The following is a 27544-nucleotide window of genomic DNA, read 5'->3' as shown; positions in this document are numbered from 1 at the left end:
TCTATTTGTAAAATATATAGGTGAATGTAAAATTCTTATTCACATATTTTAGAAACATAGGTAGAGTCAGACCAAGCTAAGTTGGCAACGATTTTGATAACCAAGCCTGTGCAAGTGTTAAGTAATCGTAATAATTTCATTGAAGTTTGACGTTTTAAATAACACTTGCACTGTCTGGGCTGTCAAAATTGCTTCTAACTAATCAGGCTATTGAATCACATAGGTAAAGCCTGGCCAATTAATATATGATCACGCGCCATATTGCGGAATATCATTAGAACAAAAATTTTCATACTAAATTAAACTGTCACCCTATGAAAATAACAGCGCCCTTTTGACAATGACCATATATTTCTGGTCGGGCTTTTCTTTTGAAGCGTAAATTTATCCACTACTATTTATGCTGACTATACATAGCGGTTACTCGTGAATAGTTAAACGTTATTAAAAACACGGAATAAGATTTATTATTCAAACAAAAAATATACGGGAAGCACTTTAATTGATGATAAGCGAATATTTACAAGGACAGGGTAACCAATGGGCGTGAGTACTAACACTCTTAACTGACCATCGGTGAGCCTTATAAGCCTTTACGGTAAGGTGTCAGTTAACAGTGTCGATGCAGATGTCGGCTTAGATGAGGGTGGTGCCGATGTACCCGGGGGCCACGAAGCGAGCTCCCAGGCCAAATGGGGTCAGGCCGTTTACCACCGTCGGACCCGCCACCACGGTCTGGAAAATTAAGTAACATTACATTTTATGTATTATTTTTGGACCCGGGTACGTCCTTAAACTACGTCCAAAAGAGAGGTATGGGCACTGCGAATGACATCTCGCTTTATGTGGTAGGGCACAGCGCAGCGGATGTCATTCCATATCTAGAGCAGAGCCCAACAAAGCTTGTGTTCCTGGCGGTGAGTAAGACTGCCAGAGCTCAACGAGGGTGTGGAGTGTTAGGGTCGGCAACGCGCATATAACTCCATAGGCTACGAAGACTGCTTACCATCAGGAAAGCCGTATGCTTGTTCGCCACCGACGTAGTATTCAAAAAAATAGAAAAAACTGACGGTGCCTACAGTCACAGCCAAAATAACCAATAAAATGACACCTATTATATCGCACCTCTTTTACAATAGGTATATGGGATGAGTTGCCAATTGCCATAATATTTGTCAACTTTGACACAGTGACAGCTATCTCATATCGGTGTTTATTTATTTCGATAGCATCCCCAGCTGAGATCCCCAGCTACTTGGAGTTCAAGGTCTGCTAGATTCACAGTTTACTACAGCCGATCTAAGAGATTCTGTATTGCTTGCAGCACGGTTTTGGGCTATGAGGTTGGCCGAGATGACCTCAGGTTCAAATATTCACCCACCGAGTTACTGACCCAGTCACTTTTATGCTGCGTTCAGCGTAAGAGTCATTAAATTTTGTGCTATTCGTGAATCAGAGGCCAAGGCTTTATTTAAACCTAGAGTTACCCTACAGTTTACACTTACCCTAGGTGCCAGACCCAACGGGGCGTAGGGAGCCAGACCCGGGTAGATGAGCTGGGGGGCAGCAGCCGCCAGCGCCACGCAACAGAGCAGGAAGAACACCTGCCGGTCCCAAAATAACGTTAGTTCATTATCAATAGTTTAATGTTTCATATTAAGGAGACATATATATATTTTCATGGCTATAAGATTTTATTTCAGATTTTTCAGCACTGCCCCTGACTAAAATGGTTTATGGTTTTGTTGCTTGATTTGGGACGAGTCTGGTGTAAGTCTGTGTTAATTTTTAGTTAATGAGCAAAACACGAACAGTGGAACATCAGCTGCAACCACATAGTCAGCCATTTTAAAAAAAGTCTGTCACGTCTTAAACCTTCTCAATGAAGCAGTATATAGACCCGATAAATTATGCTTCTAAATTTTCGTTTGTACAATAAACCTAAATAATTGATATGAGCGCCTTTTCTGTTTGTTTCAACTAATAGATATTTCAATTGCTTTACGATTTGCTACATGAGAAAAAATAGATTTATTTATAAACCCAATAAATCTTGGTCACCCTATGATCCTTGAAACACCCATAAAGAGGTTCACCAGCCAACAAATGCACGTTATTGTAAATGGAGATTTCAAAGTGCTGACAGTATAGGCCCGCAAGAAATATAAAATAATATTGTTATATACTTATTGTCTAAAATAAGTACCTATATAACAATATTAAAGTGTCTAAAATATAGATGTACCTACACTACAGTCATCAGGTCATTAAGGTAAGTAAGTAAACACTTTATTGTACAAGAAAGAAATAGAACGTAAATGTGAAGTACAAAATCAAACGCAAAATAAGTTTTTGGCAAAAATGACATTTTTGGTATAGCTTTTATCGCTGACTGTACTTTTCTTTCCACAGGCAACTAATACTCATCGAGATAATTATATAAACCCCAAACACAATTAGGATGCGTTGTTTTGTCACAGAGTTCCTATGGTTACCTCCTGTCTCCATCATCAGATCAGCTCGATGGTACCATAATATTGCGTTGTCAGATTGTCACCCAACTTACATATGCAAATTTTCAGCTTCATGGGAAACCAGGAAATGGGTCAAATTTAACTTGCAAGATTTGACCCGTACATACACAGGTGCATTGCAAGTTAATAAAAAGCTTGTAAAAAATAAAAATAAAAACTTACGGCGTATTTCATTTTGACGATGAATAGATTTCACAAGAACTGCTTGTAAAGCCTTCTAAGTGCAAACTACATCGAGGTACAAAAGACAGCCGCATATATAGGGCCCTCAGAAGGTCACCGAGTCCTGGCACAGAACTTAACAAGGTCTAGAACTAGGTAGAACCTCCAAAGGTTGCATGAATACCTAATAGAAATACCTGAGATAAAAACTAACGCCCGCTCGATATGGAGGTACAGTAAATTATTATTGATGTAAATTTATATTGAGAAGAAAAAGGTAGTATTTCTTGAGCAAGTTATTAGTAGAAATGAAATTTCTTTTTCACCGCTCACAAACTGATGAGAAAGTCGCACTTTATCCTCAAGAGTGGCAAAGTAATTTGATGCACGTTATGAGTTATTTCCTTGTGTTGGCTGGTAGAAATGGCGATTTTCAATAATGAATATTTAAAATTTCATTTGGATTTGACTTTGTTTGGAAGCGCTGGTGGCCTAGCGGTAAGAGCGTGCGACTTGCAATCCGGAGGTCGCGGGTTCAAACCCCGGCTCGTACCAATGAGTTTTTCGGAACTTATGTACGAAATATCATTTGATATTTACCAGTCGCTTTTCGGTGAAGGAAAACATCGTGAGGAAACCGGACTAATCCCAACAAGGCCTAGTTTACCCTCTGGGTTGGAAGGGCAGATGGCAGTCGCTTTCGTAAAAACTAGTGCCTACGCCAAATCTTGGGATTAGTTGTCAAGCGGACCCCAGGCTCCCATGAGCCGTGGCAAAATGCCGGGACAACGCGAGGAAGAAGAAGAAGATTTGGATTTGACTTTGTTTGATGTTTTACAGGTATTATTTAGTATTGGTGTAGTAAAAAATTGTTTTACTCGGAAGCAAAATTCGTTTAACTCTCGTACCTTGAAACCTTCGCAACGCTCAAGGTTCCACTTTTTGAACCAATTCAATTCGACTTCAATTTTGGAATCTTTCGCTTGCTTGGGCGCAATAAGCAAGTTGAAGAAGATCTATGACAGTATGGCGCCCGTATTGGTATATTAGTTTTATAATTGTCATTTTCTCCCAAATGCAATAGAATACGACGTTTAAGTAATATAAAAGTTAGATGTCCATTTGCCTTGCCAGCATTTACATCAAAATTTTGTTTAGGAACTACCTATTCCAAATTAAAAGTCATATTAAATCTAAATGAATGGGGTCATTTCACTTTCAGTCTTAACCTACTTGCCAAAATATCCCCTCTGATATTGGTCAAATAGGTGATATTCATCCCTTGTTTAACATTTTTTTAGATCCTATTATTATGTAACTTATTAGATAATAAATATTATGCTTCAAATTGTTGCTATTTTAAATTACTGAGGCTGTGTTTACAGGTCTCATCTCATGTTATAGAAATCTCGATTTACCTATCCTACCATAGAGAAATAAGTAAGGTTAGTACTCACTTATTAATAGTAAACTTGCTTAAACTTAATGCTTATTACTAAGCAACTGATTATACATGCGTTTATATTTATGTATGGAATGAGCCCTTATGCTTAGTTGCCATCAGATATATCGGAGCTGCCGAGATGCCCACAAATATCTGAACACACATTCTAACGCCTTATCAATAGAGGCGTGGTCAGATGTTTGTGAGCACATTTAGCCGCTCCAATATATCTTATGGAGACAAGACATTCGCCTAGGCGTTCAATAACAAATAGGCTATTGCTCAGAATTCAAACATCATAAGACACAGTATTGCATCACATTCATAACAACCAAGTCAAGAATGTCACCACTGGCAATCACCAATTAGAATTGAATATATGAGAGGTTGAACAGTTGCATTCATTAACAACAGAGTTAACTGGATTCTAGTTAAGTCAATAGGTACTCTTAACACCTTTTTTCTACTCGTCGACTGTAATGGTTGAATTAAGATTTCGTATACCAAACTATAATTACGTACTTTTCATGTATGATCTCCCAACTAAAGTATAATATTCATTTCGAAACGCTGTAGTCAACTATAAAAAACAAAATTACCAATCACGTGCCCCGCGCTCCCATGGAAAGGACGGCGGACGAGCGAGCGTATTATGGTCGGGCGTTTATGTCTTTTGTACTACCTACATTTTTGTCTACTAAGATATTTACCAATTTTCACTAATTATTTAGGTTTTATAGTATAAAAAAGTATTATTTTATATGACTCGTAGAAAAAGTATTGTATACAGTGGTGCTATAATCAAGCTTTTCAATCTCGTACCTTACACGGTACTCGACTAAAAAGCGTTATATTATGTCACGGTTGTATAACCCTTTTCCAGGCCGCACCAATCTACAAGGTTTTCCCAAAAAATTCAAATATATTCCAATAAATCCAACTTTGATGATTCATTTGAAGACAAGTTACATTTTCCGAAAGTGCAATCTAATTTGAACCTTAAATCGGATGGCTTAGGTTGAAATTCTATTGGCGCGTATGTGGTCGATAAATCGTACTATGCCTGGAAAAGGGTTAAAATACTATTACAATATATAAATAATACAGAGTGTCATTAGTACTAATTAAAACCTTTTTAAAGTCATGGTTTTATCACCATGAAATTCAATGGGAATACGACATTACTATTGTACTAGGGGGCATGATACAAAAGGTTGTAAACGTCTACAATTTCAAATTTTTTTTTTACAAGGTTTTATTTAACTTGCAATTTTTTATACATGCAAGTGGGTCTAATCAATCTAGTGGGTCAAATCTTGTAATCTAAATTAGACCCACTTATTCAATTGAGCTGAAACTTCACTTTTATATGTAAGATGGGTGAAAACGCAATATTATTATGGTACCATATGCATGATGGTCACAGAAGGTGACCATAGGGACTTTGTGATACCTAAAACAATGCAATCAAATTGTGTTTAGATTTGTTAGAATTTACTCTATGAGTTGCCTGTTGAAAGAAAAGTACAGTCATACACGGCTGCGTACAAGAAACTTATATAGTTCCGCCATGTCCGTCTACTGTCTGTCCGTCGAAGAATCGCACCTACGGCGATCGAAGTGTAGCTAATACATACCTATTGGTAATATGTTTAGAGTCTAGTCTGAGAGGTTGTGTACTTGTTTGTAATACTGCCGTCATTAATAAACTTTAAAACACAACTCAAGAGATGGCTTATCGAGCACACTTTTTACAGCTTTAACGAGTTTATCGAGTACGAAATCTGTGCCTAAACTTAGATGTAATATTATTTTCAATTTATATGATATATTAATGGAAACTACCTATGTAAAATGTTACAAATCATGTTTTGTAATTTTTTTTTAGCTAATCATTTTGTGACATAATATGAACTATTATGAATAAAGATATGATATGATATGATATGATATGATATACTGGCTACAAAAGTACGGAAGCTCGACAAGCTCTTGGCCAATTTTTTTACAAATAGTTGACATACTTGTGGTTGTTACGAAGTCTGTATCCTCGTAGTATAATTACATAAACCAATAAAATATAATTTTGTCCTAGCCACTTGAAATTAGTGCTCTAAATGTAGGTACACATTTGGACTAATGGCTAATAAAACCAATTAATATAATACCTGTGCAAATCTAATCTGTACCCCTAGTGTAAATAAATTCGATTTTGAAACGTGACGTACGCGTTTGCGTTTAGTCTCATTTTGTATTGGATTTAGAAAGAGCGCGCCAAGCGGGACGTTTTGGAAACTCAAAATCCTATACAAAATGAGACTTAACGCAAACGCGTTCGTCACGTTATGATGTCGATAAAATGTACACTAGGGGTACAGTACCCCTAGTGTAAATAAATTGGATTTCGAAACATGACGTACGCGTTTGCGTTTAGTCTCATTTTGTATTGGATTTAGAAAGAGCGCGCCAAGCGGGACGTTTTGGAAACTCAAAATCCTATAGAAAATGAAACTTAACGCAAACGCGTTCGCCACGTTATGATGTCGATCAAATTTACACTAGGGGTACTGACCCACATCAAATTTTTACGTAAGTATTTATACGTTTTTTTTTAACTTTTATTTGTATTGATGTAACGACGACCAACCAACGACACTGGGCAACTATGGAGAAAGAAATACAATAAGTTTTGTTGTCATTCAATAGTCAAGAAGGAGAATATAAGAAAGATGGGCACCACGTGCACTGGGTTAATGTGTGTTGTTATAATGTACCCTTAAGAGGAAAGCGGACGGCCGCTTCTTCATACAAACGTAGCCCCCATTTTCCTCTCTGGATATTCAAATTATGAAAAATATTTTTACAAAATTTGATGTATATTAACCATAGATATACCCGTTTGTCTTTTTTCGATTTTATGATTATTGTAAAAATTAGGAGCGAAAAACAGATTTCATACAAAATGTTAAATACTTAGAGTATAGCTGTGGTTAATATTCAACAAATTGTGTAAAAAATTTTTTAATAATGTTAATACTTATCCAGAAAGGAACATGAGGACTACGTTTATATGAAAACGCGGTATCGCACGGGTCTTAAATTAAATGCTCCATTTTTGATGAATTTATCGATATGTGTCTATCAATAGGTCTAGACATAAACATATGATAGGTCAATGTAAATCTAGATTCTAGCATAACAGGGTACATTGTGGGCGTCGCTCATTATTTAGTCATTCAGTTCTCGGTATACCTACTTTATGAGTGTTATTTGAATTAGATCATGTTTTTAGGGTTCCGTTTTGTAAATATATGTAAATGAAGCCTTCTCCTTCATTCATTGTATATTTTATCTGTGACACTTGTGTTTGAACTGACATATAGTTTGACGTGTCAAATGTCAAGGGAGTCGTTGAATAAATAACGTTACATGAAAAATAAACTAAAATATAAAGATATACGTGGAATATTAGCCTTAAATGTTGTTTCTCTTTTCAGGTAAGAGTTATAGTTAAGTTTTTGTCCAATGAAACATGCATTTCATGCATACATTGTACCTTTGTTCTTAATAAAAATGTACTCTCTTTTCAGAGCAACACAAATTGGTTTTTTATTTCACCGTGTCTCAACGGACACAATAAGATATTATAAAACAACATTTCTACGGCTATTGAACAACCATGGAAAAACTTAAGTTTGAATTTGTTGTGAAAGCGGGTGAAGATCCGAAAACAAATGTATGCTGCATGACGTCGATTACGAATGCCGACAAGAATATTTTTTTGATTCCTGAGAAGTTGCAACCAGTAAGATTGCACGAGATGATTATTAAAACTCCAGCATACGAAAAGGTAAAACTCACGTTACAAAGAAGACATGATAAGAGACAAGTATGGATATCGATGACACCAGAACAGCTCGAGGTTTATATGGATGAAGACGGAAATATGCAGTTTCAAGGATATTTGTTAGAAGAGATTACAGTTAGACCTCAACTACAAGCATCAGCTGCGGGTATTTCAGAAGAGGCCCTGGCAAAGATTTTGGAAAATTTTGCTGATAAAAAGAGGGATATATTCAAGCATCAGAACGTAAAGAAGCAGACCGAGAGAATGGTTTTAGATAAATTTACCAATAAAACGACGAATGCAAGTCAATGGCTAACTACTTTTGAGACTGAGTGCCGTCGTGTAGGAATAGAAGAGGATATACCGAAGATTGAGGCGCTGAGGTTGTTTTTGGAAGATTCCTGTTTGGACTGGTACAGGTCAATGATAATTAAATTTACAGTGGACTCAGAGTGGTCGCAATGGAAGAAAATGTTTTGTGAAACTTATGCGGACAAAGGTTGGTCGCCGGTCAGGTATGCAATGTTTTTTAGATATAGACAGGGATCTTTACTTGAATATGCCATAAAAAAAGAAAGGCTTTTGCTAGAGATAAATAAAAGGATGGATAAGTCTACGTTGATAGATCTTATTGCTATTGGCTTACCAATATTTGTGGCTGATAGGTTAGACAGAGAAGATCTAAAGGAAACCGAGGATTTATTTAATAGTCTCAGAGGTTTAGAGCACTTGGTGAGCAAGAAGATTTGGGAAAAAAACTCTGTGGGTTTAGAAAATAAGACTAAAGAGAAGAATGGAAAGGACTATCATCCATGCAGAATTTGTGAAAAAGAAAATAAAGGAAACCGGTATCATCCCGAATCCTTATGTTGGTTTAAAAATAAGAATAATGACGGACCAAAACGGGAGCAAATAAGAAGCGTTAATCATTCAGAGTTAGAGGTAGAATTAAATGAAATAGATCCAAAAAACTAGTGTTTCCGCCATTAATTAAGACTAAGCTATTGTTAAATAATACTTTACAACTTCTAGGAGTTTACGATTCAGGGTCTAATGTATCTTTGATTAATTCGAAGTTGTTACGTATTAAAAATAACACTATTAGCAATAAGGGTGTAACTGCTAACTTGAAAACAATTAATGGCGCTAAAAAACCTATAGGAATGGTGACTTTAAGGATAAAGATTTTTGATATGGAACATGATGTTAATGTGTTTGTAATAGATGAGGAAAATTTTGACTATGATTTCTTGATTGGGTTAGATTGCATAGGGAAATTTCACCTCACTCAACATGACACTTTGGAAATTACACAAAATACACTGATGTTAGGAAAAGAAAATAATGAGAAAACAAGAAATTCCGGAAATGCTATAATGTATCCCTGTGTATCGAGTCCCGAGATAGGAACAAAAACAAATATGAGCTTAGAACATAAAAATGTATGTTTAGTAAAAGAAACTCAAAATGAAACAAAAAATAGATATGAAATAAACTTTAATGAACACATAGAGGTTGAAAACTTTGTTGTTGCAGTGAATCATCTGACTTTGCTGCAGCAATCTGAAATAGATGAACTGATTAGCAAATATACAGCACTTTTCGCAAAAGACAAGTTTGATATAGGTACAGTGAAAGATTATGAGGCACACATTGACTTACAAATAGATAAATATTGTAGTAAAAGGCCTTATAGGTGCACAATTGAGGATAGGAAGGAAATAGAACAACAGGTATCACAGCTATTACAAAAAAAATTAATTGAGGAGTCCTATAGTCCTTTTGCCGCTCCAGTAACATTAGCTTACAAGAAAGAAGATGGGAGAAAAACAAGGTTGTGTATAGATTTTCGAGACCTAAACAAAATTGTAGTTCCTCAATCACAACCGTTTCCACTAATTGAGGACTTAATGATTAAAACAGGGAAGTGTAAATTTTTTTCAACACTCGACATAAACTCAGCATTTTGGTCAATCCCTATGAAGGTTGAGGATAGAAAAAAAACTGCTTTTATTACGCAAGAAGGGCACTATCAATGGACCTGTCTCCCTTTCGGTTTAAAGACCTCACCTGCCATTTTTCAGAGAATACTGAGCAGTATTATAAGGAAACATGAGTTGTCGGATTTCGCGGTAAATTACATTGACGATATTTTAATATTTTCAGAAACATTTGCAGACCATATAAAACACTTATCTTTGCTGTTGGAGGCAATATCCAAGGAAGGGTTTAGATTGAAATTCTCAAAATGTAACTTCGCACAAAATTCGGTAAAATATTTAGGCCACGAGATACAAAATAATACTATATCTCCGCTGAAAGATAATTTAATTGCCATTAAAGATTTCCCAACACCAAAAACACAAAAAAATGTTCGTCAGTTTTTGGGTAAGATAAACTTTTACGGGAAATACATTCCAAATATATCGATTATATTAGATCCTTTACATAATTTATTAAGAAAAGGACAGACATTCATATGGTCAGGAAAATGCCAACAATCCTTTGAGACCATAAAAAAACTACTGTGTTCAAAACCAATTTTAGCAATCTTTGATCCGGATCTGCCAATACACATTTACACGGATGCATCAATCCAAGGCATAGGCGCGATCTTGAAACAACCGCAGGATAATGCAGAAGAGAAACCATGCGCATATTTTTCAAGAAAATTAAATGACACTCAGAAAAAGAAAAAAGCTATATACCTTGAATGTTTAGCGATAAAGGAAGCAGTAAAATACTGGCAACATTGGCTTATGGGGAAAAAGTTCACAGTTTTCTCTGACCATAAACCTCTTGAAAGGATGAATATTAAAGCTAGGCCGGATGAAGAATTAGGAGACCTGACATATTACCTGTCACAATTTAATTTTGAAGTAGTTTATTCTCCGGGAAAATACAACTTAGAGGCAGATTGTTTGAGCAGGAACCCGGTATTAGAGCCAGGCGAAAGTCAACATGAAATTTTAAAAATCGTTAATTTTATCAAACTAGAGGACATAATAAATGACCAAGATAATAATGAAGATATAAGACAAAATAGAAACAAACTGAAGCTAAAAAATCATGTATACTATAAAAATATTAAAAAAAAAGATAAGATTATTCTAACTGAGGATTTTTGTAAGAAGATAATTGAAAACACACATAATTATTACTGTCACATAGGCATAAAACAAATGGAAAGCAAGATCAAACCTTTTTATGTAGCAAAAAATTTATCTAAGCATATCAGAGAGTTTTGTGACAACTGTAAAATTTGCATAAAAAATAAATCTAGAGGCAAATATAAATTTGGATTAATGTCACATTTAGGTCCTGCTACATGCCCATTTGAAATAGTGTCTATAGATACTATTGGTGGATTTGGTGGCTCACGCTCCACAAAAACATATTTGCATTTACTTGTAGATCATTTTACAAGACATGCCTTTGTCTTGACATCAAAAACACAGAATGCTAGTGATTTTATAAAGCTGGTTCAAAAAGTTCCTCAGGGCAGTAAAATTGGTATGATTCTGTCTGATCAGTACCCGGGTATAAACTCAAGAGAATTTAAACTCTTTTTAGAACATGTAGGTATACCCATTATATTTACTGCAGTAAATGCTCCATTTTCTAACGGATTAAACGAGAGATTAAACCAAACTCTGGTCAATAAAATCAGGTGTAAAATTAATGAAAGAAAGGATAAGTTGGCATGGACAACCATTGCTCACGAATGTACCCAACGGTATAATGAAACCGAACATACAGTGACAGGATTTTCTCCAAAATATTTGCTGGAAGGACAAAGTGTAGATATTCTTCCGGTAGAATTGAAGCAAGGAGGAACGTGGAAGAATTTAGTAGAAGATAGAAAAATTGCATTAGAGAATACGATAAAATCACATAATTACAATAAACAACAATATGATAAGAACAGGAAAATGTGTGAGCTCAAAGTAGGAGACTTGGTATACGTTGAAAACGGAAATCGCTTAAATAGAAAGAAACTGGATGAAGTAAAAATTGGTCCGTATAAAATCATAGAAAAAATATCAAACTCGATTTATAAGGTAAACACGGGACACAGGAAATTGGAGTCAAATTTTTTCCACATAACTAAACTTGTTCCAATATCAAAATAATTTTAAGTACCTAGGTAGTATAGAATATGTATAAATATCATGATATGATATTTCTGAGTGGGAGGGGGAGATGTAAATGAAGCCTTCTCCTTCATTCATTGTATATTTTATCTGTGACACTTGTGTTTGAACTGACATATAGTTTGACGTGTCAAATGTCAAGGGAGTCGTTGAATAAATAACGTTACATGAAGAATAAACTAAAATATAAAGATATACGTGGAATATTAGCCTTAAATGTTGTTTCTCTTTTCAGGTAAGAGTTATAGTTAAGTTTTTGTCCAATGAAACATGCATTTCATGCATACATTGTACCTTTGTTCTTAATAAAAATGTACTCTCTTTTCAGAGCAACACAAATTGGTTTTTTATTTCACCGTGTCTCAACGGACACAATAAGATATTATATATATACATTATAAATAATAATTGCATTATAATTATAATCAAAGACCTGATTTTTCAGACGTTATTGTTACGTTTAGATAAAGATGGACATTACGCATGTATATAAAAATAATAAAGTTATAATTTAGTGATATATATGATGCGGATAATACTTATTTGGGTAATCAGAAATAAACATGAGTAGTAAAATACTGCTTAGGAAATAAATCAAATAATTTTTTCCTAAATTAACAATTTGGTCGCCATTGATACAAAACACAACACATATAGTAAAACAAATATACAATCAAATTCAGAACATCCTCTTTTTGGAATTTTAAAATCGGCTAGTTTCGAATCATCAATGTAAAAAACAGCGATTTTTTTTATTATTATAAAAATTAGGAGGAAAAAACAGATTTCTTACGATTTTTTAAATGCTCATAACTCTTTAATAATGAAAATCTCGAAAAAATCAAATATAGGGGCATAGCTGTGGTTAATAATACAACAAATTATATCAACATATTTTCAACCATGTTAGTACCTACAGAGGAAAATGAGGACTACGTTTGTATGAAAAGGCGATTTCGCGCGGGCTCTCCACTTTCGCCTTAAAAGACACTGTGAGACAGAGCCCTATTCACTCTTGACCGATTTAGGTATAATCGGTATGCTGTCTATTTTTCATATGCAATGCAGTGTCAAGTACATTAAGATCTGTATTATATGGAGTGTTCTACAGTAACGATGTCTTGGTCGGATTACTAGTCGTACCTATAAATTTAATACAGGATGGCCTTACGACGACAGTAGCAAACAGTAAACCTGATTAAGCATACAATTGTTAATAAATTAATACAAGTTTATCTCTTTGTTTGGTTTATGTATTTAAATAAAACGCATGACATTTACTTATAAAATGACATAATTTTACAACCAAATACGGGTCCTGAGAAAAAATAACTTGTACTTATATGGCCGATTCTTCGTGGACTGACGCTATTGCTACTTCAGGATTTTCCGGACACAATATCTTCAGCCTGAAAATACGTACGAATTAATGGTGTAAGTAACAAAAACTATAATTGAAGCAATTTCTAGTCTCTGATGGAAGTTCCGGTTTCGGAAGGTTTTCGCATGAAAATCGTTTATTTATTTATTGATAAAAATGTTTACCTGACATTACAGTTCAACCAAAATGTAACGACAGAAACAATAATAAGCCGTCCAGAGAGGAGACGTTAGAGCTATATGCTCCAGGGGTGGTAGTGAAACATGCATAAGACGCGGGTTAGCACAGTGGCTGTTACCAGCCACTGGGTAGATAGCGGCAAACACTTCTCGACACCCCTGAGCCGCTCACACCGGTGTTGCTCCTGGTCGTCTTCACGACGGCAGTTTCAGGGGCACATCTAGTGGGCGGCAAGTCACCGCCTGCCTCGATAACTAGTGAAAACATTGTTATGGCAGGTGCAAACCCAGTATATGGTTTATAATTGTGATATATAACCCAGTCTCATTGTCCACCCAAACTTCAATCCATAGACCGTTATACGGTTCACTTTTTCTACAATAGTCCCAATGCCTGCTGCAATCAGCAGCGGTATCATGGTCGCATTTTTATCACTTGTCACTATGCCTGTCACTTTCGCACTAACATACTTGTTAGAACGTGACAGGCATGGTGACAAATGATAAAGAGCCGACCATATTAGCCCTACAGTTCATGGATGTGGATTGGTTGATTGTTGCGCCTGGTATTATTACTTTATCGCATTACCTACTTTATCGGATATTAAAATAGCCCTAATTTATGGTGCTTACTATGATATATTTAAGACTATTACCTATCCATGCTTGAAAGATTAGAAAACTGCGAATACGTCTAAACGTCTAACAATGTAACGTGGTACGTAGCACGGTTACGTATACCTAATGACTAAAAGAATGAGGTAAGTATTATAAATATGTATAAAGGTTTAAACTTTATTTCAATGTAGTAGGGTCAAAAAATGTTTACATGTTTGTGGCCGTGGCTGTACATAATTATTACGTCACCTTATCTGCAATTTTATTACCTTCTTCATAATAAAATAATAAAACGAGAGTTATGACGCTTTTAACAAAATGACTCAGTTAGCCTAGTTTTGCATAAAATAGATATCAATACAACAGGTAAGTATAGATTTAAATTTCACGAATGTTCGAATGAATGCAGTACCTATGATAAAAAATTTGCCGCTACTGCATTTTATTTGTAACGTAAACGAATAGGCATAATTTTTGCGAAAGCCATTGGCATCTGACCTTCCAATCCAGAAGAGAACATCATTATGGGATCAGTCCGATTTCAACGTTTATTTTCTTTCAGCGGAGAACAACTAGTAAACATCATAAGGGCTCAATTAGAGGGTGCGAGAACTCGCATGCGAGTTTCATTACATTGCGGTATTTGATCGGTCGGCCGAATTGGTTGTAGCCTGAATAGTACGCAATGTAATTAAAATGGCATTCATAAGATATTTTAATGGTACCAAAGTTCTTTGGAACTTAAATGGGACAAGTAGGGGTTCAAACCCAGTTTGGAAGCCTCGCGCTGTTGGCTATTCATTGGCTACTTGGAAGATTTAACAACTGGAGACGCCTTGTCTGTAATTTTCTGTACAAAACAGTCTGCACATTTTTGCGGAGGGAACGTCAAATGTATGGCTATATATACGTTACGTTATGTTATGTCATATAAACGTCAGTCTATATGACCATTGGGTGAGGTTTTCGACAGTGGGGTTAAATCCTCCAAGTTTGGCTATCATATTTTTTTTATTCTAGAAACACAGGTAACCTATGCATAATTTTAATAGGTAATTTTTTTAGCATGATTAGAAAGAATGTACGCGATTTTGACGTGTCTTTTTATTGAAAAAACTTGTCAAAAATAATTCACAGCAAAATATATCACAATTTAAAATCATATACGATCAATCGTGTACATTCTTTTACTTCACATTAATAGTTACTGATAAAAAAAAAAAGCGTTTTTCAATAACAATACATATCAAGATTGTTTACCTTTTTTGTAATGCTAAACAAACGAACTATAGTAGAAAACCGAATCTCACCTTTGATTTCTTAAGCCGATGTGCAGACATGCTTATTGTTGTACAATAATAACAATTTAATTGTTGTCACTTTCTGATTTTCTGAGATAAGAAGTACAACGCGACATTCGTACCTACCTAAATTTCGTTAAGTATCTGCCTCTCTATTACTCTTTTATATTCAAGTGATTGAGGGGCAAATATAACGAAATTTTGTTTTTTGTATTTCTCGGTAGACCTAGTCTTCGGTTCCTTGGGCGGCTCTATCGCATCGGCGCATCGGATACCTACGGCCCAGTATATAGGTACTTACCCATATCCGTTAAACACATAAGCGGGCACTCTTATTGGTATAGCCGCGTATGCTAAAGCTGGGGCTCTAATGCGTCAGCGAGGTGGACTGTTCTCTCTCCACATGGCGATGCGATCAGATACGACTGTCATCTAGTAGATAATCAACATATGGCTCTGGCGAGTGCTCTTAGTCCAGCCGCACATGCGCGGGGTTCGTTTGGCGGTTATATGGCATCGGCGGCATAGGGTGAGAAAATAAGAAGTAGGTATACATTTTGTTTAAAAATGTTAACTATTAAAAAGTTCAAAGATTATTAAGTATTGTTTTTAAAATAAATTATTCAGGGTTGGCAAATACATGCAGAACATAATATCTGACATATGTCTACCACTAAAAGCAGGCAAATGTGAGCCCTTACATCGCAATATTCAGCATATTTTCGCACATTTTCGGCGATATCTTAGTAAATTTATGTCCGTTTTAACTGTTTAAATTTCATAAGCTTGTATTTTGCACTTAATATAATTAAAATTTAAAAACAAAATGTATCCCTCTTATTTGCCCACCCTGTACATTGTCTATCTACACGATAATACGGTCGGATATAACTTGCGTCTATTACTCACCGGATCAACATATGACCGGGCGCTCCTGGTCCAGCCGCATATGCTCGTGCTGGGGTTCCTCGGGCGGCTCTATCGCGTCGGCGCGATAGACTGCATTTTCAATCCAGACGGCGATGCGATCGGATATCGCGACCATAAAGCGCGCCAGGCGGCCAGGGTGTGTGCGTGTAGGTTTGGGCTCACCTATATAATATAATGTATAAATTTTAAAAAATCTCTATACTTTATAACTTTTAGGCTGTGCTACAAAACAAAAGCATACTGCACTTCAATTTGAAAAAAAAAATGTTCCCTGTGAGCCTGAAATTAAAATTGGACAGGGAATAAAAAGTGGTTGGTTCGTTCCTCCGGCGCAGGTAACAAAAGGTGGTTATACTCGTAGGTTAGCTGTTCTATTACGTTACGTTACGACATTGGATCAATTGGATTGCCATCCAATTGCAAGACAGTCACTTGTTTAAGATCCAAGTATTACAACATACGCTTAATCACACTGATGCGAATGAGCACGCTGCTCCGATGTGTAAATGAGAAATGTCTATGCACGCACATAGCGATGTTCGATGCCATAAAGCTACCTACCTAAAACCTAAGTACTACCTTAGTGTATTTCACCCCTAAAATTACTACAACTAACCCAGTATGTCCGCCACTCTCTCCAAAACCACATCAGCGATGCTCCGTAACCTATTGGACACGAGCATCTCTTTCTGGCCCTTCGCGATGTAGTCGCAAATGCGATACGCCACCTGAGAATACGCAAAGCTTTATTACTAACAATTACTATGAAAGCCAAATTATACCGCATGCGTAATGCAGCGTTGTTCAGGTATAGGCAAAGGCATTGCAACTGGCTTGTTCAGGTATTAGGTACCTATATAAGGTAGGTAGGTATAATGCAACTTGTAAGCCAACGTGTTGCCAAAATGAAGGGAGGCAGTAGCCACTTGCTGGTAGCCGCAGCAAGGGAGGCGGATATCTTATTACATGTTTTTTTAAACGATTGCAGCGCCATCTGCGTTAAGTTGTCTACGTTTATCTTCATTCTTGGATTATATTTTCGTAGCCTGCAACAGCCATTATGTAGGTAGGTTTATAAATTATTAATGTCGAGACAAGTCCAGGGTCATATTGATAAGTTTTTTTTTTTTCGATATTTTTATAGAAATTCGGGGCGAGAAGCTGATTTAATCGTCCACCTGTGCACTAAAGTTGACGAGCCACTTCTGCCGCTGCCGTAATTCCTTGGCCCTATCCGCCTGTTCCTTGCGACTGACGGTGCCAGCGCCCGGGACGTGGAACTTGCCCGTATGCTGGTTCAAGGCTTGGAAGTATTGCTCCGTTTGCCTGCCAAGGGAAAAAACATTCAAATAGCTTATTTTTAAAGCTTGTATTGTTTTGACTAGGTGCCATCAGCCGTAAAAGTGCATGGCAAATTTATCCATGAATTCATTCATAATTTCGCAGCTTAGTGTATGATCGACCTGAACAACAGTCATCAAGTGGCTGACGGTTCTTTCTATTGATATTTAAATCTTATGAGGTTTATTTCCGGTTCTCTTGAAATTTGTGTCATATGATTAAATAAATAAATTATTTTGTAATGCGACATAATCAAACACTTTCTGTCTCATTGCTCAATTACGCTCTAGATATAACTAGGAGGGGACATCATTGACGTAATTTTTCTAGCGTATTGATTTCGGAAATTATGGTAGGTATTTCGAAATTGTTATTATGCAGCTTTCGAAAAATGGCAATTATACACCTACTCTACTTTGGGATATTTTTCAAGGTCTTCTGATCTCTGTGCTTGCATGGAAATAAAACTTACTCTGGACTAAGAAAATAGTCCTCCTCGAGCGCGCTTTTGATCTTGTCTCGACGATCAGGTGGCAGTATTGCGCACTTCTCGTCCCAGAGACTCCGCAACCGCCTCGTGTTGGGTCGCGCGAGCATTTCAACCCGCTCCATGTTGCGACGTTGCCGATCCGTCAGCTTTCCTCCGCCCGGGGCTCCTCGCCCTGAGGCTATGCTGACACCGCCGGGGCAGCTCGCGGCGCATTCTATGTATTTGGTTAAAGAGAAGGTGGAAGTAATTATTCCAAACTTGTTAATTACCTATACCTGTTCTCTTAGCTGTCTATTAGCCTAGCAAAAGGGGCCTAAGGTCATATAAAAGACATAGGTAGTGAAGGAGAAAAGTGTGAAGGATCTGTTAGTCGAAAAGCTCATTTCTGAACCCACATCACACACTATGGTATTATTAGAGAACCAGTTTGTCGATGCAAATAATGTTTATTTTTATTCATAGCAAATCACAACTTTCTAGAACTTGGTCACTGAGATTGCCGCTCGAGGGCGGACTGACGTGCAGACAAACCGACAGACGGAAAACGTGAAATCCAAGGAACATGATTCCTTGTTGACTAGATAACCGTATCTAATAATACCTACGCAAGTATAAGAGCTTCGTTTCCCTCGGTTGTTAATTATCGACCACTACTATTCTAAACATTGTGACATGTAGGTAAATAATAAATATCTACCTGCGTCCTGGGACATATCACATTTGGAGGTCTGACACACCGATGTTTCTTTTTTCGGTTTCTTCTCATTTTTAGGAGCCATTTTAACCATAAATTTACAGATATATATATAAAACTTAAGAATTTTAAATTTAAAGATCCAAAACTAAGAAATTAACAAAAATTTTGACTAATCCTCAATGTTTGGTATTCCTGATGGCTGCGGTTTTACTTTGTCAAACAAGAATCTGTCAAAGCGATTTAATTTTAGTATAAATTACCAAAAAGGTGTGAAACAAACCATATAAAGCCCTTTATGGTATCCTGCACCTGTAACATGGTCGCATTGATCGCCTGTAACCATGCCTGTCATGTTCTAACATGTATATAATTGCGAAAGTGACAGGCACAGTGACAAGTGATAAAAATGCAACCATGCTGCCACCGCTGCATAGCTACCAAGGAGTAAAGTATGTCAGGTAAAGGCACCATGCGATTTAGTTTTTGGTTAGTATAGGGACTTGATAGGGACCGTACATGTTGGAGGGTCTGCCATCTTGTGGCCTGAATCGGAACCATAATGTACATTTACACGTCACGTGTTTTCTTGTGCATAGTAGGTTCTGCCATCTTGTGGGCTACATCGGAACCAGAGACATGTCAGTCGCTTCGCTTGACAGACAGATGAAGTGTGCGAAAGGGAAGCCATGACGTATATGAACAAGCCATAAGTGCAAAAGAGGCAGACTACATATGAGAAAACGTAACCAATTTTGAGTTCGAAGGCGGCCGAGGCGGCCAAAATCATATTGCCGTATTTTTTAACGTGAAAAATATAAGCGAATCAAAAAGAAAATTATACATTAAGTAATTTAGTAACGATGGTGTCATGTTGTGTGCCGGGTTGTAGTGTTTCAGGGCCAAAAAACCCAGGAAAATACTCATTTCACAGGTAATTATGATATTCCTAGCGAAATTTTCGTAACGATATTTTATCAAATTAACAGCATAAAAAGTGTAAAAAACCAATTATAACAGTTCATTATAAGTTTTTCTTCAATTGTGTGTTAATATTTCATCATATTAGTCAACAATTTAGAATATTTTGTGTAAAAACCTAAACTGTTACTTTACGCTAGGGCTTGACAAAATGTTCATATGACTGTATCGATAACTTGTCGGTATATTAGTAGGTATGGAATTAGTTGTTCACAAGACATCATTAAGATATTACCTTTATAACCGACTTAAAATAATAACGATTGTTATAATACCTTTTTTGATCGTGTACATGTTTAGCGATAAATTTAAACTTCACTTTCCAACACAGTATTTACATTTTAACCACTTTTCCACGGCTTTGCCGCCAACACAAGGAAACACAAGACAGCGTATACTTGTACACAGCGTATACACATCCAACCCAAGTTGTCAGCAGGAAAAGGCGCGAAATTCAAATTTTCTTTGGTAAGTCAACTCTTTGCGAACACATTTTCAAACAACTTCAACTTTATCATTTTCAACTTTTTCAAACACATTTGAAAAAGTAGTCGATAAAGCAGTTAAACATCGATAGATTATTAATATGTTGTAACATGACATCACTATTTTTGTTCGCACATAGACAATTTACGCACACACTTGCATTTCATTTTTGGTCACACTTTCCAAGTTTGACAGTCGTTCTATACTATCCTATTTCTATGATCGGAACAATAAACATCACAATTACGCCTCGTGCCAAAAATCTGACGGCTCCTGTGCTGCCTCCTACAGTTCATGCACGCTCCCTATAGTCCGCTCAAGTAACATCTAAAGCCTGACCAGTAATATATGATCACGCGCCATATTGCGGAATTTCATTAGAACTACATTTTTCATATTAAACTGAACTGTCACCCTATACATGAGAATAACAGCGCCCTCTTGACAATAATCATATATTTCTGTTCGGGCTTTAGAGTCGATCCAAGCTTGATCCAAGCTATCTCTGCAAGCCGTGTCTTATCCAACCTCGACATTGGCAGAATCATCAACACCTTGATGGAGCTATAACACGAAAAATTGATTATGCATAATAACGTTTATAACGATACTCCTCACTTTTTTCTAGGTATAGGTACGAATCGGTGTAAATCAGAGACATCTCAAACGCTTCGCTGTAAATTTAGCTTAGTCGGATTGTAATTCAAACTGTCACAATATCTTATTGGAAATTTGCAAAACTGAATAGTAAAATGTTATCTAATGATAGTATACCCACAATTAGGCCGTGAAAAATCTTGAGCGTGATTCACTATTTATACTTGCCTGTACATCGCCATCTTGAGTGGCAGTTAGTAACTAAACAGAAAAGGTATGACGGGATAATTTTCCCAAAAAAAAATGTATAGGGAGTTACAGGATACACAATACACGGAACAACGCCCTTTATCGCAGGTACCATTCGTAACATAAACAAATTCTGTATGAATTTGGAATGTCCCAAAAATAATCTTAATAGAAAGCGCAAAAGTAAATATTGGATGAGTAAAAGTAAAAAATAATAATCATAAAGGTGTATAACAATAATATTGTATATTTCATTTAGTAACGACATTCGACTTTAGACACAGCCAACTAGTTAAATTAGGTAGTCCCATATTGACTTGTCCAGTGCTTCTAGGGTCTTCTTTGTCATAAGGTAAGTGCCAGCCAGCTGCATCTGCCTTTTGTGCGAAGGGGGTGAATTTTACCGGCACCTGAAAAATAATAAGATAAGGTATTTGAATTTCTATAATGATCTAGATACTTGAAATAAAAATGAAATTAAGAATCGCAATTATAATGCAACCAATATTACTGAAATTATATTTTAAAAAATGCCGTATAGCGACTTATGTAGAAATATCCACTAACTAAATGTTCATAATAGGGGGCTCAGTGCATAGAGTGCTCACTCCATATATCAGTCACAAAACGCTTATTATTTTAGTAGTCGACATCTAGCGTCAAGGGGCGGATTTGTCGATACCGCTACTTCACACTAGATGTCACGAGTGTCGCGACTAACAAAAAGTGTATTGCTCAACAATTTACAACTAATATTCCAAACAGAAGGAATTGAAAATAGAGTTTCGGTAAATCCGGTTACTTATACCTAATATTGAAAATGCTGAAAATAGTTGAGCAGTAGACTTTTCGTTCAGCAGTAGTAATAATTCCGCTACTTGACACTAGATGTCGACTACGAGAATAAAAAGCGTTTTGGTAAGAAAACTGATGTATGGAGTGAGCACTCTATGCTTACTTATTTCTTAATGGTCTAAAGGAGGCAGCTATGTGGTAGAACGAGATAACAATAACGCTTTCTCCCTGTAACTCATATCATAATTGTCCCGTAGATTAAGCCAATGTTAGCCCTATTCTCGTAAAGCTCACAATCCTAGCTATAATAGTACTTCTTAAGTTCGATGAAATTTAAAATAATGACAAGTCCATATCCTCAACGCAGTCTTCGCCAGGAGGGTAGGCGGGAGGGTTAAATTAAAATATTTTTCAATTGAAATTGGTTTGTTTTTCTTGGCTTAATTTACAAACGAAGTAAAATCGACTCTTTTTCCTACACTATAGACTCAAATTTGACTAGCAAATTTTGGACTTCTTTCTTGTACGGCTGGGCCATAGGAGGCTATGTGTACAACTGCTATTAAAGGGTTAATTCTTACTTATTGACATAAACAAAAGAACTGTAGCAGACATTCACAGTTAAATAAATAGAATATTGTGCCGCGGTTTCGGTAGCTGAACGTTATGGCACTACACGGCGCTGTTTTATGGCAATTGTGTTCTAAAACATTAGTATTATTATATAAAACTATAGTGAAATAGGTATTTAGGCTTTCATATAGCAACATCAGCTGCGAAACCACTCCATGATGTATGCTTATAAAATTATTTTACAGTACATATGGTGCTACTTTACCGCACTAGTGCGAAAAGTAGCATAATACGTTACTGTGTCGAACATTTAAAGGGCCATATGTACTGTAAAACGTTGTACGATACATGTGCGAATAGGTAATTCGCAACTCGTGTCGATTTAAAACACTCCCTTTGGTCGTGTTTTAATTTATCGCCACTCGTTTCGAATTTCCTATTTTTCGCACTTGTATCGTAATGTACTATTATTACAAAAGATTAGGCTGGAATGAAAAGTACTATTATTTGTGGTTTTCCTTGACTGCCTAAGACCATCCACTGATGCTGCCACTGCCACCTTCTGAATATGTGTCTGAGGTTTTCATGTTTCAAGTTAAACATATGCCCTCGAAGCAGGTCTTTGGAGACTATATCTGTGTGTGGACCACTTAGAATAGCAGCTGTGATGAAATATGGGTCATCTTGCGATCTGAAAAACAAATTTAATCTGCATAAGATGTATTTGGGTAGTTAAAAAAGTCCATTTTTGGAAATATATATAAACATATTATATATAGGACATTATTACAGAAATTTAATAAAAGTCCTACAGTAAGCTCAATAAGGCTTGTGTTGTAGGTACCAATTTATACAATATACACCGTGTTTTTATTGAATTCCGTTAACTTCGGGGCATCGGTAAGTACGTTTAAGGAAACTAAATGGCTTAGTTAATTAAAAAAAATATATATATAATTATTCTATTATTTTAATTTTTATAAAAAGTTGCATACAGCGTTGTTGTAACACGGCATTACATTTAACTCAACCAAACAATTGAAAACTGTGACATCTCAATGTCATTTCAAACATCGATCGTCCGAGATAGTATGTATGCTTAGTAGCAAATGTATTAACTCGGACTAAACACTAATCAATATGTAAAAAGGCCCTAAGAGAAGTCTACACGCTCGTAAGAGCATTAAAAAATAAAAATTAATTATTGGTTATCTCCGAAATGGAGTTAATTAGAATACTGGTGTCTTTGAGAAAGTTACTTACTTTAAGCTCAGGGATGCACACATGAAATTAACGGAAATAAAAAATCACGGTGTATAAATACATACAAAAGCAAAAGCACCCATGACTCAAGAACAAATATCCATGCTCATCACACAAATAAATGATTTAAAACTAGCTGAATATACTTTATCTTTGTTTGTAATGTTAAGTCCAAAACAATTTAGATGTATTTTTTCTTATAATATATTTGCGGTCAATCTTACACAGACCAACCGATAAGCGCCAAACTAAACACAGCCTGTACTGTGGACACAAATCTTATATATTACAGATTCATTACTGTCTTCTTTATAACTTTTCTCACAAATTATATCAGTAGCGGATTTGCTCTAAGGCCAAAGTAGGCCCAGATCTAGGGCGGCAAGACATTAGAGGCGGCGGTGTATAAAATAAAATAAAAATTCTTTATTTCAGATCAAACAGCAATCCATATTTTGTTTATATGATGGGTGCTGAGAAAGTTACTATAGGGCCTGGAGCCTAGGGCGGACAAGACTGCAAATCTGCCACTAAATTATATACTTACAAATTATCAGTAAAGAAGTAAGTAGTATTATATTTCAAGTACTCAAAAGGTTGTTTAGGCCATTTCAGCATATGCTTTCTTCCTAATAAAAGTATTTTCTTATTTTGCCTTTTAAAATACTCAACAACTGCTTTCAAAAATATAGCTCTTTGTCTGTTATCTGGTGACCCAACAGCTAAAGCTATATTTAATGCATCCAGGACAATATCATAAGGGGCAGTCTTTTCAACAAGGATTAAAAATCTCTGGAGTTCTTCTGGGGATGTTTTTAGGAACAAATCGGATCCAACTATCAGCTTTTCTTTAACATTATTTTGAAGCTCTTGAAACTCGTCTGATGTTAGTTTTAAACATTTTAATGTCTCATTGCAGCACTCACATAGGCCGCTGTAAAAAAGAAACAGAAGAAAAGTAAAAAAGTGAATAAGTTTGGATATGAATAACATGTCAGGCAAAAATTTGTGTAAGTATTTTATTTGTAATCAAACACAAAGGTAATCTGCCACATGCTTTGTCATAACACAAATGTAGTCCAGACAATATTATGTAATATTTATGTAATTTGTTCTAACCTGTGTCGCCTTATAGTTGAAAACTGGGCATTCCAGCCCAATGATGTATATGTTTCTGCTAATTTTTTTGATGTAGCAGCATCTAATGTTAAACAATTTCTAGCAATATGTATGCAAATTTCATCCAAATACTTAACAATTGTACTGTTTGTTTTATACTTCCTCATTATGTAATTAATCCATTGCTCATATGCAACATAAAGTAGTGGCCTTTTATCATTTAAACTTCTTTGTATTAGAGCCAATGCTTCAGCTTTCTTGTTAATTCTAAATAGCGTAGCCACCAGAGTACTATATGCAGAATGACTGGGAACCCCACTGTAATGAATTTCGTCCAATACTCTAAAGGCTTTTTTTGTTTCATCAATAACACACAGAGCATGTAACAGTTTCTCACTTGTGGTGTAATCTAAAATCTTGTATTTATCATACAGTGTCTTATAGGTATCCAATATAAATTCTCTCTCTGCATCAGACAGTTTTCTTTCTTTTCCAATTTCATAATACAGACCCAATAAGCCATTAGTTGAACCTAGAGTAAGTGCATCTTCATTTTGTAAATAATTAGCAAAAGACTGGGCTGTATCCAGTATTTTATTGTTCACCATTAATTTTAACATAATAGCATCCACATTTTTATGATTTAATTTTCCTGGTGAGTTCAATAAAGATTGTTTTATTTGTGACCAGTTTTGATTGTGGTTCTGTATGGCTTGTTTCAAATTTTCAAAGTAGTCTGTTTCACGGGTTTGATCCTCTAAGAAGCTGGCCTTATTTGCGAATTGTCGGCCATAAGGAATATCTGTAATACCGTTATACCAATTCATATTAGACTAACATAAGTATTGTAAAGAACGTTAATGAATTAACAAAGTTGAGAGACTTACAGGCTTTATGAGTTAAAATAGACCGCCGAAAAAACGTAGACATCATGCTAAAATTAATTGTGAGATAATTATACTATTTAATGCAGTTATTGGCTATTTATAAAACCATTTTAGATCAAAATTCGACTAATTTGCTTTGCTTTACTCCACATGTTTATGACATTGAATTGACAGTTAAGATTTTAAGAATTTTTAGATGACATGACATGTTGAATATGGAGTGTGGAATTAAGAGGAGTGGCATCTCTTATGGTAGAACTGTTGCAAAAGTGTCCAGCTGTCAGCTATAAATAATAGTTCCAAATCTTTCCAGAGTAGCTAAGAACCTAGGCGTTATTGACGGAGTGAATTGCGCTGTCTATGATTTGATTTTTTTGTTCAAGTACTCTAGGTATTGTAGCGCCACCTATTTAAAGTTTTTTGATGACACTTCTTGGTACATGGAGATTTCGTTCCTTATCTCCACCTTCCGCAATGTTGAATTATTGTGTGTGTTAGGGCTCCTCTACACGATGGCTCAGCGTAGGCCAGTCTATATAAGGGACGCAGCTATGCGGTGGAATGAGAGCAATATCACTTCCTCCCTCTAACGCATAAATGCGTCCCTAGAACTGGCCTGCGCAGGGCCATCGTGTAGAGGAGCCATTATAGCTTATCCACACTTCTTGATATCGGGCCTGTCCCGATTTCGGGCCGTTATCCGTTTCACGGAATATCAGCTCATCTCTTTGTCTCTAAATAAACCTCTAATTGACAAAAAATTTTAAAAGTTTGATATTTTTGCATATGAACCATTTTTTTTACATTTCAAATAATGTAAACGATGTGCTGATATTTGGTGAAACGGAAAAATACTCTTCTAAGGCCCGAAATCGGGTATTATTTAAATCAAATGATAATACCATAAACAAGGGATAATATATCCTTGAGGTACTTATTTGCGTCTACCATATATTTCGTGTTATGTAGATAACCCATAGAAATAGGATAGTATAGAACGACTGTCAAACTTCAAAAGTGTGACCAAAAATGAAATGCAAGTGTGTGCGTAAATTGTCTATGTCGAACATAAATAGTGATGTCATGTTACAACATGACTATTTATTTACAATAATCTATCGATGTTTAACTGCTTTATCGACTACTTTTTCAAATGTGTTTGTTTTTATAAAAAATGTAATAGGTATGAGTGTTATTACTACTATTAGACCTTATTAGCGCCTTTAGTACCTTTAATTTTCTTTTACAGCGGACGCATAGTAAATAACAATACTGATAGTGATAACCGAGGCTACAGTTACAGTCGTTACAGTCAGCATCAAAATGGTCAAATATATAGGTACACATGTGTCACAATGGTCAAATATATATTGTTACTTATTTTACAGTACATATGGAGCTACTTTACCGCACTAGTGCGATAATTATTTTTTTATACTACGTCGGTGGCAAACAAGCATACGGCCCGCCTGATGGTAAGCAGTTTCCGTAGCCTATGTATGCCTGCAACTCCAGAGGA

The 27544-nt window shown here is 35.9% G+C and overlaps 4 protein-coding genes across 4 annotated transcripts; 1 reads left to right on the top strand and 3 right to left on the bottom strand.

Annotated features, from left to right (window-relative positions):
* Positions 1–483: 483 nt before the first annotated feature.
* Positions 484–2852, bottom strand: LOC133525913 (uncharacterized). The gene is made up of 3 exons (XM_061862332.1): positions 2697–2852; positions 1506–1604; positions 484–735 (listed from the first exon to the last, which is right to left on the bottom strand). The coding sequence occupies exons 1-3, from the start codon at positions 2706–2708 to the stop codon at positions 637–639; spliced, it is 210 nt and encodes a 69-aa protein (XP_061718316.1). The 5' UTR covers positions 2709–2852; the 3' UTR covers positions 484–636.
* Positions 2853–7449: 4597 nt separating this feature from the next.
* Positions 7450–9326, top strand: LOC133525909 (uncharacterized). The gene is made up of 2 exons (XM_061862326.1): positions 7450–7637; positions 7731–9326. Exon 2 carries the CDS (start codon positions 7820–7822, stop codon positions 8960–8962), a length of 1143 nt encoding a protein of 380 aa, XP_061718310.1. The 5' UTR covers positions 7450–7637; positions 7731–7819; the 3' UTR covers positions 8963–9326.
* A 4046-nt stretch (positions 9327–13372) lies between these two features.
* LOC133525910 (uncharacterized) lies at positions 13373–19295 on the bottom strand. The gene is made up of 6 exons (XM_061862327.1): positions 19079–19295; positions 18364–18595; positions 17729–17876; positions 17167–17278; positions 16530–16712; positions 13373–13550 (listed from the first exon to the last, which is right to left on the bottom strand). The coding sequence occupies exons 1-5, from the start codon at positions 19167–19169 to the stop codon at positions 16534–16536; spliced, it is 762 nt and encodes a 253-aa protein (XP_061718311.1). The 5' UTR covers positions 19170–19295; the 3' UTR covers positions 13373–13550; positions 16530–16533.
* Positions 19296–21613: 2318 nt separating this feature from the next.
* Positions 21614–26479, bottom strand: LOC133525907 (mitochondrial ribonuclease P catalytic subunit). The gene is made up of 5 exons (XM_061862324.1): positions 26026–26479; positions 25139–25940; positions 24567–24953; positions 23258–23447; positions 21614–21798 (listed from the first exon to the last, which is right to left on the bottom strand). The coding sequence occupies exons 1-5, from the start codon at positions 26069–26071 to the stop codon at positions 21640–21642; spliced, it is 1584 nt and encodes a 527-aa protein (XP_061718308.1). The 5' UTR covers positions 26072–26479; the 3' UTR covers positions 21614–21639.
* Positions 26480–27544: the final 1065 nt, after the last annotated feature.

This window comes from Cydia pomonella, chromosome 15, assembly GCF_033807575.1.
Source record: "Cydia pomonella isolate Wapato2018A chromosome 15, ilCydPomo1, whole genome shotgun sequence".
NCBI classification, from domain to species: domain Eukaryota; kingdom Metazoa; phylum Arthropoda; class Insecta; order Lepidoptera; family Tortricidae; genus Cydia; species Cydia pomonella.
The sequence above is the reverse complement of the archived record's forward strand: the minus strand, read 5'-3'. Positions and strand labels throughout refer to the sequence as shown.

Coding starts and splice junctions, on each gene's coding strand:
- LOC133525913 (XM_061862332.1), bottom strand. Junction 736..1,505: donor CGTTGGGTCTGGCACCTAGG/GTAAGTGTAAAC, acceptor TTAATTTTCCAG/ACCGTGGTGGCGGGTCCGAC.
- LOC133525909 (XM_061862326.1), top strand. CDS start 7,820: ATGGAAAAACTTAAGTTTGAATTTGTTGTGAAAGCGGGTGAAGATCCG.
- LOC133525910 (XM_061862327.1), bottom strand. CDS start 19,169: ATGGTTAAAATGGCTCCTAAAAATGAGAAGAAACCGAAAAAAGAAACA. Junction 18,596..19,078: donor TGATATGTCCCAGGACGCAG/GTAGATATTTAT, acceptor CCAAATACATAG/AATGCGCCGCGAGCTGCCCC. Junction 16,713..17,166: donor GAGAGTGGCGGACATACTGG/GTTAGTTGTAGT, acceptor TATATTATATAG/GTGAGCCCAAACCTACACGC.
- LOC133525907 (XM_061862324.1), bottom strand. CDS start 26,071: ATGATGTCTACGTTTTTTCGGCGGTCTATTTTAACTCATAAAGCCT. Junction 23,448..24,566: donor TACTTCTTTACTGATAATTT/GTAAGTATATAA, acceptor TTTGTTTTTCAG/ATCGCAAGATGACCCATATT. Junction 21,799..23,257: donor AAGGAAAACCACAAATAATA/GTACTTTTCATT, acceptor ATTATTTTTCAG/GTGCCGGTAAAATTCACCCC.